Source organism: Cynoglossus semilaevis, chromosome 6 (genome assembly GCF_000523025.1).
Source record: "Cynoglossus semilaevis isolate Cse_v1.0 chromosome 6, Cse_v1.0, whole genome shotgun sequence".
Taxonomy (NCBI): domain Eukaryota; kingdom Metazoa; phylum Chordata; class Actinopteri; order Pleuronectiformes; family Cynoglossidae; genus Cynoglossus; species Cynoglossus semilaevis.
Window position 1 is genome coordinate 766,590 of NC_024312.1, and position 12,537 is coordinate 779,126.

General features: G+C 42.5%; 1 protein-coding gene across 3 annotated transcripts in view; it reads left to right on the plus strand.

The window, feature by feature from the left end:
- nrn1la (neuritin 1-like a) overlaps positions 1–12,537 on the plus strand; it is a 43,601-nt gene that overhangs the window by 21,994 nt on the left and 9,070 nt on the right. For all 3 annotated transcript variants that reach the window (XM_017032767.2, XM_025056438.1, XM_025056439.1), the window contains exon 3: positions 10,410–10,560. In XM_017032767.2, coding sequence (XP_016888256.1) covers positions 10,410–10,560 — 151 coding nt within the window. The remainder of the gene's footprint in view (positions 1–10,409; positions 10,561–12,537) is intronic.

Here is a 12,537-nt window from a genome sequence, read left to right on the forward strand (position 1 = left end):
TCCTCCTCCTCCTCCTCCTCCTCACGGGACTCCTAAATCCTTCACACATGCCAATGAGCCACGTCCACCGTCGCCACCATCAGGACAAACACATGATCGTGTGCTGATTCAGAATCATTTCCAAGAGTCGGATCAGATGGGATTAAGTCCTCGTCTCCTCGTCTCCTCGTCTCCTCGTCTCCTCGTCTCCTCGTCCTACCAGTGTAGGAGCTTAACATCTGAACACCAGGATGTGAAGCTGAAATATAATGTCATTTATTCATGATACGTGGTTTTTTTTTAATTATTATTCATGTTCAGAATCTCTGTGTCAGCAGAACGTCCTGAACCAAGTGTGTCCTGATTGGTTAGTTCTTCTTCAACGAAGACTCCGGAGGACGATCATTGTCTTTCTCCCTTCACGTTCTCTATGTTTTATCCTGAAGGGGCAGCACAAAACCCCGCAGTCAAAGAATCAGATCTTTAATTGTAGGGTTGTTGGTACGAATTCTGGCCCGGGCTGAGTCGTTGAGCAAACGCTGAACGACTTCCCGAACCCGAACCCTGCTTCTGTTTAACAGAGTTTTGGTACAAATATTCACATCTCTGAAGAGTCTGCCTGCTTCTTAAACCAACCTCGTTTTTCAACCTCGGGGTCACGACCCCACGCGGGGTCGCCTGGAATTCAAACGAGTGATTAAAGTGACTAAAGTGAGTCAAAAAAAAGTAATAAAACTATCAGACGTAGTTAGAAGATGTGACGCGGAATCAGTTGAATTAGTTGTGGATAAGTGCCACATGCTACGACCGGTCAATGAAGAAAAACGACCCCCCTGTGAGGCCGCCACCGTAGTGTTTAAGTGATTTATAAGAGAGTAGAGAAAAATGAAAGTCAGAGAGGAGACGTCGACGATGAAGACCAAGTTTGGTTCGGTTTAATTCCCGACTTGCAGCTGGAATGAAAAGAGTTGCATAAGTATGGCTACAAGCACTAATTTGACCAATTTACATCAAACCTAAAGGACACACACACACACACACACACACACACGCCCAGACCTCCCCGTTATTAAAGCCAATTTTATCACTGATCACAGGCCTTATCAGACTTAAAAGCCCTTCGTAAACTCTGACACTCGACTCATTTTATCTCAGCTCTGCCTTTAACCTCAGCCGCTGCCAAGGATTTGATGCGGCAAACACCGAGATCAGAGCCGGTTCAGTCTGCGGACCAGAGTCGCGTCCAGGGCTGACGGATCTGAGAGATGAAACTCGTCACCGGGTCAACAGCTTTCTCCTCACGCCGAATACCAAAGAGAAAATGTTATCAAAGCACAGAGGACTCTGTGGTCTCGTGTTCCGCGACTGTGTGAAAATTCAAATCTGCTCTTTAGTCGATTTGGCGTTTTTTAAATTCCCTATGAAACCGTGACCACGGAGACTGTAGTCGACGAGCGGCTCTTTAAGCTAAAATTCCTTTTTATCTCAACGGAGTTTAGTTCGGAAGAGTCCGTGAGACATTAGCTTCACGATGTACGTATGAAATTTCTCTTAGAAAAATAGAGAAAAAAAACAAAATGGTCGTGCGGTGTTTTTTTACGACGGTGAGGCCATCTTGTGTGTTTATTATTGTCATGGAAGTTTTGAGGTATCTTCGTGGAACGGGAAAATATGAAGGGCTCCGCTACTGCTAGCATGACAACTAGCATGCGTAAATATATATACATATATATAATTATTATTTTTGGATTGACACAGTCAAGTTGAATGTGTTCAACCAAAAAATGTTTTTATCATTTTCTCACTGGAGTTTGGTCTGAGAAAGTTCCAGAACTGAAGTTAACATTTTGAAGACATCGTTTAACAGCAAAGGAGTTCACATCACATATTAACACGTGATAATAGACCGATAATAACGTTGAATAATTTACATCTACAGCTTTTTGGTCGCGAAGATCATATTTTTTACACACTTTAACATCACGTCAAATTTTTTTTGTGTGTCCTTCGTTTTATAGCGGCAGTGACGAGGATGTTAATGGGTTTAATGGGACATTTTGATAATGACATGTTCTGACGCAAACCTTAATTATTTATGTGCTCACATATTAAGTCAGTCTAAATTAGATTTTTTTTCATTTTTTTTTTTCAGCAGCTCGTTGACCTCTTAATTCAGGAATACTGTCACTGCGTAAAGTTACACGTGGAATTTATGACCAAATTCGTCCTCCGTGCGCTAAGTACTAACGTTGACGGACGCACTAACTGTGATTGAGGGGGCTGTAAATGAGACCCACATATACAAGATGTGCTGTGACGTCCTTGATGAAATCCTCAACCTTAAAGCAATAGGTCTGTTGACATGATCACAGGTGAACATATTGATAAAATTAGTCAAACGTTGGTCCAAAATAAAGTAAATATACGTAAGGGTGAACATATTGATAAAATTAGTCAAATGCTGGTCCAAAATATACGTAAGAAAAACTGTTTTTTTCATACGAATTTTCTAGTTTCGAAAAACTGCTTTTTTCATACAAATTTTATAGTTTCGCTTAATGTTACGATGTTGTTGTCGTTACGACACTTGTAATCATGCAGCGTAGTTTCCTGATCGGCACATGTTCAGAGTTTCAGCTGCTCCTCCTTGTTCTTAGTTCTGTAAACTTCACATTTCTTCAGTTTTTTTTTTTTATGAAAAGTTTTTTCGGTTTTGCGATATTTCAGTCAAACTTTCAGGTATATTTCACCAACGTTTAACTATTCATGGGCAATGATGCAGTAAACTTTTGCCCTTTTCAACATTTTTTTTTACCATTTTTATTTTTCAACAAAGATATATATATGATGTGTAAACAGAGATTGCGTCACTCTGTGTCTGGCGATGTTTCTTAGAACTGTGAGAAATGAACGAGAAGAAAAAAAACTTGTCTTGAAATTTTTTGACTAACCCTTATAAAAAATAATAAATAAAATAATAAATAAAATAATAATAAAAAATAAATACAATTTTTTCCCAGAATGTCTTTCCTGTAATTTAAGCCCCTGCTGATTTACCTGCTGTGGAAACATCTGAGCAAAATCACTGGACGACATCGTCTCCTTTCATAAAAACATTCTGGCGAATTCTCTGGACGGACACCATTAAACTGGTGCCAGGAGATGACGTAACATTAGGATTAAACAGACGTCGGGGCCTCAAAGGCCGAGAACTCGCTGATGGATTGATGTTTGTTTAATGTGTTCATGTGAGAGACTTGGGCGTCTGACGGTTGGACAGATGGGATGTTCTCGTCACGTCAGAAGCTGCCGACCGTTCGTTCTGGAGATCAAGCTCTGCACATCACCAGAGCTGACGGTCGAGAGTTCGGAATGACGTCGACCGCGCCAGTTTGGAGGAGTTTGGGAGAATAACACTGACGTGTTGATTGGAGAGAATTAGGATCGTGAATTTTAACATCTGGCATCTGACGAAGAGGAGGAGGAGGAGGAGAAATTTTTAGAACCAAGTGACTGGAAAATGAAGTTGATGAAGAACCTCCTCCTTGCTCTGGTGCTGTCTTTTCATGTTAACAAGCAGTGAACTGTTCCAGCGAGGCTCTCTGAACACCTTCCTGCCTCTTCACAGGTTACACTCTCCTCACAGTCTGGACCCTGGAGCCAGGCACTAATGAAGGACCTGCTGGGTTTTTGTACCTCAACGTTTCTTTCTTCTCCTTTATCAGACTTTTTCTTTCTTGCTTTCCGTTCACTCTCTATCCTGGGCTGCCCCCCCCACCCTCCCCATCCCCCAATGGACACACACACACACACACATGCACACACGCAGAGGTGTTAATGGAACACTATTGTAGTGCAGGTTTTCCACTCTCGCTCAGGAGTCGCCTAACCTGCATCTATCTAATTATAAGGTGTTGTTGTTCACCTCAGGTTTTCACACACTCGCACGCACACACACACACACACACATACAAACTTTAATTAGTGTATATACAGCACCATACACACTCCAGGTTTTGTCGTCACATACACTTCAAATTACAATAAATATAATGCATACCCTAACCATATTACAAATATATGCCTAATCCTCTAATATATGCCTATGCCTAATCCTCATAATCTGACTGTAATCTGATCCTAATTCTAACTCCAAAGTCAATCTTTACCTCGGAATAATCTCAAACTAAGTGGGGACCTGAAAATGTCCCCACAAGAGCAGAAAGAATTTTTTTTTGTCCCCACAAGTACAGCTACACCACTATGTGTGTGTGTCCAGTGAAGTTAAGCTTTACTGCTCCTGTGTGTCAGGTGTTGAACTCTGGACTTTCATGAATGGGTTAAATGGTTGTCAACGGCATTAGCATTGTGGTCGACAGGGTTAGCATTTGAGCTACAGTCAGATGGTACGACAAGTCCTAGGCAGGGTTAGCATTTGAGCTACAGTCAGAAGGTACGACAAGTCCTAGAGTTTTAAATTCTGGATATAAGACCCAAACGATTTGTGCTTTTTTTGTATTTTCTGTCTTAAGACCCAAACGATTTGTGCTTTTTTTTTTTGTATTTTCCGTCCAATTGTGACTCTGCCGTCTGAAGGTTATAAGAAAAAAAAAAGAAAAAAAGCAGTCGTGCTGCGTTCAGAGTCCATAAAAATCCCCTTTCATCTCCATCAGAGCGCTCACTTTTCAACTCTGTCTTTTGACTGGTTTCTTCATATTTAGACTCTGCTGACCTGCTGCCGCGTGATCCACTGACTCAACGAAAGGCGCTAAAGTGCGGTCGCACAAACCGCACTCCTGTCGTTGACCAAAAAAACCGCAAACCACCAAAAATCATGACTTTATCTTGACTGTAACCACAGCCTCGTCAGTGACGATCTCCCTCGTTAGAATCAGGATGTCGTCAGCATACGGATTAACTGGACCAAAAAAACAAAAAACATTTGTGCCCAAAAGAAAAACAAACAAGTAACTCGTACTGTTTCTGCCCCACACACACCGCACTAACACACACACACACACACACACATACTGAATGATGTAAACAGTCTCAGTGGGATTATGTTTCTCACGCGATGAGTCCTGTCACCCTGAGTACCATCATTAGTCCTACTTATATTTTTAGGTGGAGGAAGCCGAGGCACGTCAGAGGACAAAGTCTCCATGGAGAAAGTTACCATAGCATCACAGTTGCTGTGTGTGTGTGTGTGTGTGTGTGTGTGTGTGTGTGGAGGTGGAGGGTCATCAGCAGCTATGTGCATCATTCAGGAATGGATTGACACCTGAGGAAAAATAGCTGCAGGTCTAATCAATTTGAATGTCGTCCCATGGGACGCTTCCTCTCCCTGTGTGTGTGTGTTCGTATGTGTGTGTGTGTGTGTGTATGTGTGTCAGGTGAGCAGAGCAGCAGGCATCAGCAGCATTTTGAGTCCAGTCAGCAGCGACGCTGCCAGCCTCTGAGCGAGCTCACTCATGAATACATCAGTATGCACTCTGGCCGTGTTGTCTGCGGGTCGGTGGAAAACAACGCTAATGGCCCGTGGCCCCGTCGTGTACATGTCTACGATGACACTCACGAGTGTGAGCGAGCAAGAGTGCGAGACCACGGAAAAACCTCCGTACATGTGTGCGACTAGTTAGCCACACTATTGTTATCAGGAAAGGGCAAACCAGTGATGCCTTCACTGTCCTATGAGAAAGTCATGACCATCCATCCATCCATCCATCCAATGGTCACCATGTCTCAATCAGATGTCCATCCATCCATCCATTTCAGCCACTTATCTGGGGTCGCGGGGGCAGCAGTCTCCACCCAAATCACCCTGCACCGTACCTAAACCTTCCTGTAGGTGGTGAGTCCACTGGAAGGTACCAACCGCCCTAACCGGGATCCGAACTTGCCCAGGAGGTGAACCCTAAACCCCTAAATAGAAAATATTGGAACAAATTGTCAAAAAAGTGGAATTAAGTTTTGATAAAACTTTTATTTGGCATCAATGCACTGAAAAGTCTTTAGGTGTAAAGTGAATAAAAACAAATATTTATGAATTTTTGGCCGTGGGTACGGTGCAGTGTGATTTGGGTGGAGACTGCTGCCCCCGCGACCTGGTAACGGATAAGAGGATGAAAATGGATGGATGGATGGACACCTGATTGAGACATGGTGACCATCGGGTGGATGGATGGATGGATGGATGGATGAAGGATGGATGGATGAAGGATGGATGTTTATCAAACCTTTCATCCCTCGTGCCTTTCTCTGCGTGAACAAATCTGTTTTGGTGTCGGGGAGCTCCGCTGACGGAGACGAGAAGGTAAAAATATTGAGCCGCAGACTTTGATCTGATTTGTTGACAATAAAGAATAATGTGCAATAATCTCCGCCCCTGACTCTGTCACATTCAACATTTGTCACTTATGATTACCTCCAGCCTCGCGCGGTGCGGTGTTTTCCGACATCAATAATCCTCTCCCCAAAACAAATAGAGTTTATCGGGGCTATTTATCTGCCCCGCGAGAAAAATGTTTTTCTACTCGACTTCATCTCTTTTCATCCTCTTTATCGCTCTCTCTGATCGCAATCAAGACGACCGAGCCCGGAGGTTCCTCGTTAGTGGTCGTGTCAATGAGTCGGCCCGACTCTCCCCCATCACTCCTCGCTCTCCGTCTCTGTCTCCCTGGGCTGAGGCTTGTTTCGCATATCAAATATTAATCAAGTCAGGTGCAGAAGCAGTTGATCAGTTGTCCCTTCATTGATCCACCCGCTGAACTCGGCACTCATCCGTCTCCCGCCGCCGGAGTTATTTGTCAATTGGACCAAATGTGTAGTTTCAAGTCTGTTTTAAAAATCTTTCTCACCCTTTTTTTTTATACTTAAATATTGATCGACCATCACTTTGGCCAATGGTCCTGACAGAAAAGCAACTTTTGCACTAACCTTGACAGACTTCATTGATCCGCGGGGAACGTCTTGGAAGAGTCTTGATGCGTCTCACTGGATATACTGTAACTTATTACATTTTCCTGGTTTCAATCAACATTTTTCTTTTTTCAGGTCTTTAAAGTTTGTAGTCGGTCCAGAGAGTTGTGAAAGTGTAGCCAAAAAAATTAATCGGAAAAGACCTGAAAATAGAGGAATTGTTGTTTGATTTCTCAACTCCAAGAACCTGAAATAAACTGTAATTACGTCACATTTATCAGAACGTTTTCACACCTGTTTTTATCTAATAAACTGTAATTACGTCACATTTATCGGAACTTTTTCACACCTGTTTTTATCTCTAACTATTTCTTTATTGACTAACTAGACTAACTACCATAACTGCCCCGCCCTGAGGTGGGTCTGCCCCGAGCCGGGGAATCCGACCTAAGGTTGAAGTCTCCACAAACACATGCCAGGAGATGAGATGGTATTTTAAGATCAAGACTCTCCAGTGAAACAAAAAAGTTTCCCCACAATGTGTGCAAATAACAACTCAATTTGTATTGACTCTTTATTTGAACAATAATTTTAAAAAAGTACTGAATCTATACTGTAAATATTTGAAGTTCCTTATTGATCCCACAATGGAGAAATTCCCAGTCCTTATTCATCCCACAATGGAGAAATTGGGGCTGCCACACGGTAGATGAGGTTCCTCTAGAACTCGAACCCAAGACTTTGTGTGTGTAAGGCAGACGTGTAAGGCATCGTTCTGTCCATGAGTTAATATTATTTTATTTTATTACGCTGCTACTCCTTTGATGTTAGACCAAAGTACATCCCATCATGTAACATGTACTTGAAGTTGGGTTGGAGGGGATTCGATCATATAACCACCACCACCACTCCAGTCACAGACCTCCTCCTCACCTCAGGGCTTTTAATTGTGCCTTTTTTCTTTCTTTTTTTTTTTTTTACTCACACCTTTCAGTAGTTCCGCCTTCACACCTCCCTGGACGAATCAGGAAACAAACCAGTGTCCAACATATCGCACCCTCGAATCACAGCCACCGGTCAGATCCCAGTGTACGACAGAGTGAGGTGCACGAGCTGCAGCGAGATAATGAGTTTACAAGTCGAACCCGGAGCAACACCGGGCTGCCAGTGGAACAGATGTGACTGCGACTTGATTTCCCAACTGCAGCCCCAGAACTCATTTCACTTTGAATGGTTTCTGCTGGAGATAATCAGACGGCACCTTTTTCCAAAGGAGGTCCTGGTTTCAGACGTGCAGAAATTCAAATCCGGGCATCACGAAAAAAAAAAAAAAAAACCCCACTCCATTGTGCTGATACTCCTTTTAATCAGTGTAATACAGAACGGTTCAACTTTTATATAAACACCGGTAAAACAACTGAGCTGTTGGGACAAAAAACCTGTCTCCGCATGTTTGTTGTCTCCCAACCTGAGGGTTGGGGGTTTGATTACAGACTATGTACCTGCGGCTCCTTGGAAATGACACTTTAGATAGATAGATCGATCGATAGATCAATCAATCAATCGATTGATAGATACGTCCCAGGCTGAAAAGTTAAAGTACCGTTGCTCAAGAAAAGTATCCGAGTGAGGAACTTGTTAATGATCAAAAAAATATGGTATTTATTCCAGTAATGATGTGAATTTATCCAACGTTGTGACCCTGAGGGAGGCAGAATTTTTTTGTTTTATTTCAGGCAAAACAAAAATTGAACAAATCAAATTATTTCAGGCAAAACAAAAATTGAACAAAAATTCAAATGCATCCATTCGATTCTCACCGCAGATAAAAATCCTTTTTACAACGTATTGCTTTCTCCTGATTTCACTTAGTCAAATAATCTTGGACAAATTATCGCCTCCTTCCCAAGTCAACCTCTCCTCAAATCCATTTTCTCTTCCTCCTCCTCCTCCTCCTCCTCCTCTTCCTGTCATCTATTTCCTCCTCAGGTCTTCATTAAATCTTGATGGAGATGAGCGAAGCCAATAATCTTCAAACTCTGACTGAAATCAATAGATTTTCTCAGGCAGGAGACGAGGTGGTTTGGACGGCGGGGCCGGGTTATCAAATATTAAACAGCAGGTTTCTGGGTGGGTGGAGATGGACGGTGGGGGTGGGGGGGGTCAGGTGATGGTGATGGTGATGCAGTGTCTGACCTAATTATCATCTCCTGTTCACCTGTCAGCCCCCCAACCGCGGCTTCTCGCTGACTTTGACTTGTGGTGACAAACCACTTCTGGGGCAGTGCTTCGCTCGCCGGGAGCTTTATTCACGACGTCTTTTACTCTAATCATGACATGACGCATCTGCACCTGTCACGCACTTGAAGAGGATCATCTCAGCTCCGTGAAATATTGGTCACCACAAGCTCCAGAATGATTCCACTCAGCGGGAGCGCTGGCTGACGACCAGGCTCCTCCTTTAAAGTAACGCCGCGTTGTTTGCTACGTTGGTGTCGACTTTAGCCAATTGTGTAAAAAAGATGAAATAGCTTTTTTTTTTTTTTTTTTTGCCGTTCTTCTACAAATTTATCACAGTGTGTGAATGTCAGAGAAAACCAACACCTTATATTAGTTTTTCTTTTTTTTTTTTTTTCTTTTTGCTTTTCTGTGATTATACTTTCGTCTTGGTTTGTGATGCACAGCAGAAATCCCAGCATGCATTTCCTTGTCAAAAGTCAACAAAGTAATCAGAAATGATCTGTTTTTTTTTTTTAGATGATGTGCAGTGTTTTTACATTACATCAAAAACATAACCGCTCCTACCCCTGGTGGTAACTGATGGTAACTTTCTGTGCGTGTGTGCCCTGTTTGAATGTGAGTAATTTATTTTCAACTCTATTCTAAAAACATGGAGGACTCTCTAATTTAGCTCTTTAATTAGCCCTGTAAATTAAAAAGTTGATTAGTTTGGTGCAAGTATAACCTGACAAACTTGTTTTTGCAAATTTTTTTTTTTTTTACATTTTTTAAAATTCTTCAAATGGGCCGAATTGAACCTCCTAATGGGCCGGTTTCGTACATTTTTTAAAATTCTTCAAATGGGCTGAATTAAACCCCCTAAAGGGCCAGTTTCGGACCCGTGAGCCGTAAGTTTGACACCCCTGCTGTAGTCCATTGTCGTAGTAGAGTTGTGGGTCTGAACACAGGCCGGGCCTGTTTCCCACCACTACACCCTCACCTCACCGTTAAATCTCCATCTCCTGGTCAATGAGCCTTGAAGGTTCTTGAAGAAATAAGGAATCGATCCAACCTTTGAATCTGAACACGGACTGATGGGCGGGGGCCGGAGCTGCGGAGGGTCGGTGGGTCTGAGTGGATGATAGATAGCCTTCGACGATATATCACTGGAATATCGCCACAGTTTGAACGGATATTTGGAGAAAAATAATGTTTAAATCCACGAATTACACCTTTATTTTATTTTAATGTTTGTGTTTTCTTCTTCTTCTTCTTCTTCTTCTTCTCCCCAGTGCTGAGTCCATGTCCTGTGGCTGCAGCGTCAGCCCGCAGGTGTCACTTCATCTACAAGGGTTTCGCTCAGTGCCTGATGGCGTTGGGCGACAGTCTGACAGACAGCGCGCGCAAAGACGAGGACACGCACGAGATACACTCCATCTGCAGGTCAACACACACACACACACACACACACCGTGTGAGTTTTCAGGATTAAGAAAAAGACGCCGCCGCTGATCTCCGAATGCGAATTCAGAAGCTGCGGGAAAGAAAAGTTCAGACAAACGTTTTACATCTCCTCATATCTGATATCAATAAGGCACGGGCAGGAAACGCATCTGCACAACGCCACAAATCCACAACATCGAAGTCTTGGCCTTGTATTCACTGACTGGACACGGGCGAACAAAGTTAACGAAGGAGCTGCAGGTTTTTATGTCGGCTGTCGGTGAGCAGACGGATCAGATCGGTCTTTTTGTCTAATTACTGGGTAAAAAACGCTTTCTATTCAATTCAAATCATTTAAATCAGTGTCATTTTGGTCGATGGTCGACAAAAAATTTCTTCATTCTTCGTCTATGATTAAATGTGTATTTTTCATCCGTCTATTATATTCACTGATTACTATAATCACTACTACTAGTAGTACTACTACTAGTAGTACTACTACTGTAGTACTACTACTGCTACTCACAGTATTATTATTATATACAGTCATTATATTCAACTTGAATTTGTCTTTTTGAAACCTGTCATCTGGTTCGTTATGAGCTAGCTACACCATTTGTCCGCACCAGGACTGTTGTAGCTAACGTTAGCTCTGGTGTCTCTATCGGGACTGTTGTAACTAATTAGCTAAAGGTTAGCTGTGGTGTTCGTGCTCACAGTAACATGTTTTACACTGGGGAGACTCTGTTAGCCTTTAGTGCTGCAGCGTTTTTATATTAAATATGTACAAACCATGATCTTATCTAAGCCGACATCCTGAAGTAAATAAAAAAAAAAAGAAAAAGCTTTCCGTCCAACTAATGCAGTCTCGTCTTCTACCGCCGCTCACCGAACTTTCTGTCGCGCTAACGTCACTCACAGTTGGTCCAGTAGCAGTTTGTTCCACTCTGCGTCTCGCTCTGCTCCAGCCTTTCATTGTTTTGGCTAAAGGCCTGATGATGATGTTGATTAAAGATGCAGAAGATCTCTGCCTCCCCTCTCCACCCCTCCCCCTCTCCTCCACCCTTTTACTTTCTTGTTGCAGCTTCATTTCTCCACATCCCGCCTCCATCTGTCATCTCTGTCTGTCATCTCCTCTCACCAATCTATTTATACACACCTCTATCATCCATCTTTTGGAGGAAGTCGTATNNNCCATTAACGTGCGGGGGCTGTTAAAGTGGGATCACCGATCTGAGAGCAGCCGTGTTTCTGTCAAGTGAGATTTGTACAGCGGCAGACTGAGGAACCAGAACCAGGAAAGTGATCAATAAAGAATGTACGCACTGAGCATGGGGAGAAGAAGGGGTTAAAAAATGAAGTAAAAGTTACTGTGGAGTAGGTTTTTATTTAGCGATGTCCGATATTAGCATATAATACCAGTAAGAATCGTTATCATTTTTTTTCCTTTGTTAAGGAAAACCCGATCTGACCTAAAAATAGTTTTGTGGAAAAATGGCTGTATGTAGAAGTGAAATAGCAGCTTAGAGTACTCGCAGTCACATTACTGCCACCTACTGGTTCATTTTTAATTTTTTTTTTCTTTGTGAGAAGAAATATATGAACAGATATACATGAAAACTTAATGTGTATTGTATTCTCTATGAGAAGACAGTCGTGAGGGGAACTATTATTTTCACTGCGCTCGTACTGTCCTGTCCGTCCTGTATGTGGGATCGCAGTAACCTCAGTGAGCAGCGCAGTACTTGCAGTATCCTGCGACTTCAAACTTTAATGAGCAGCGCTGCGTCCAGTTCTTCTACAGAGTTTACAGATGAAACTTTTATCACTGTCAACAGTTAGAAATTTAAAAAATTAAAAATGTTTGGAAATGACACGACGCCACATTTTAATATCTGTGTTTGTGTGAGTGTGTGTGTCCATGGCTCCTGTGTTGCTCCTCTATTCCTTCAGGTACCAATTAAACTGTTAATCCTG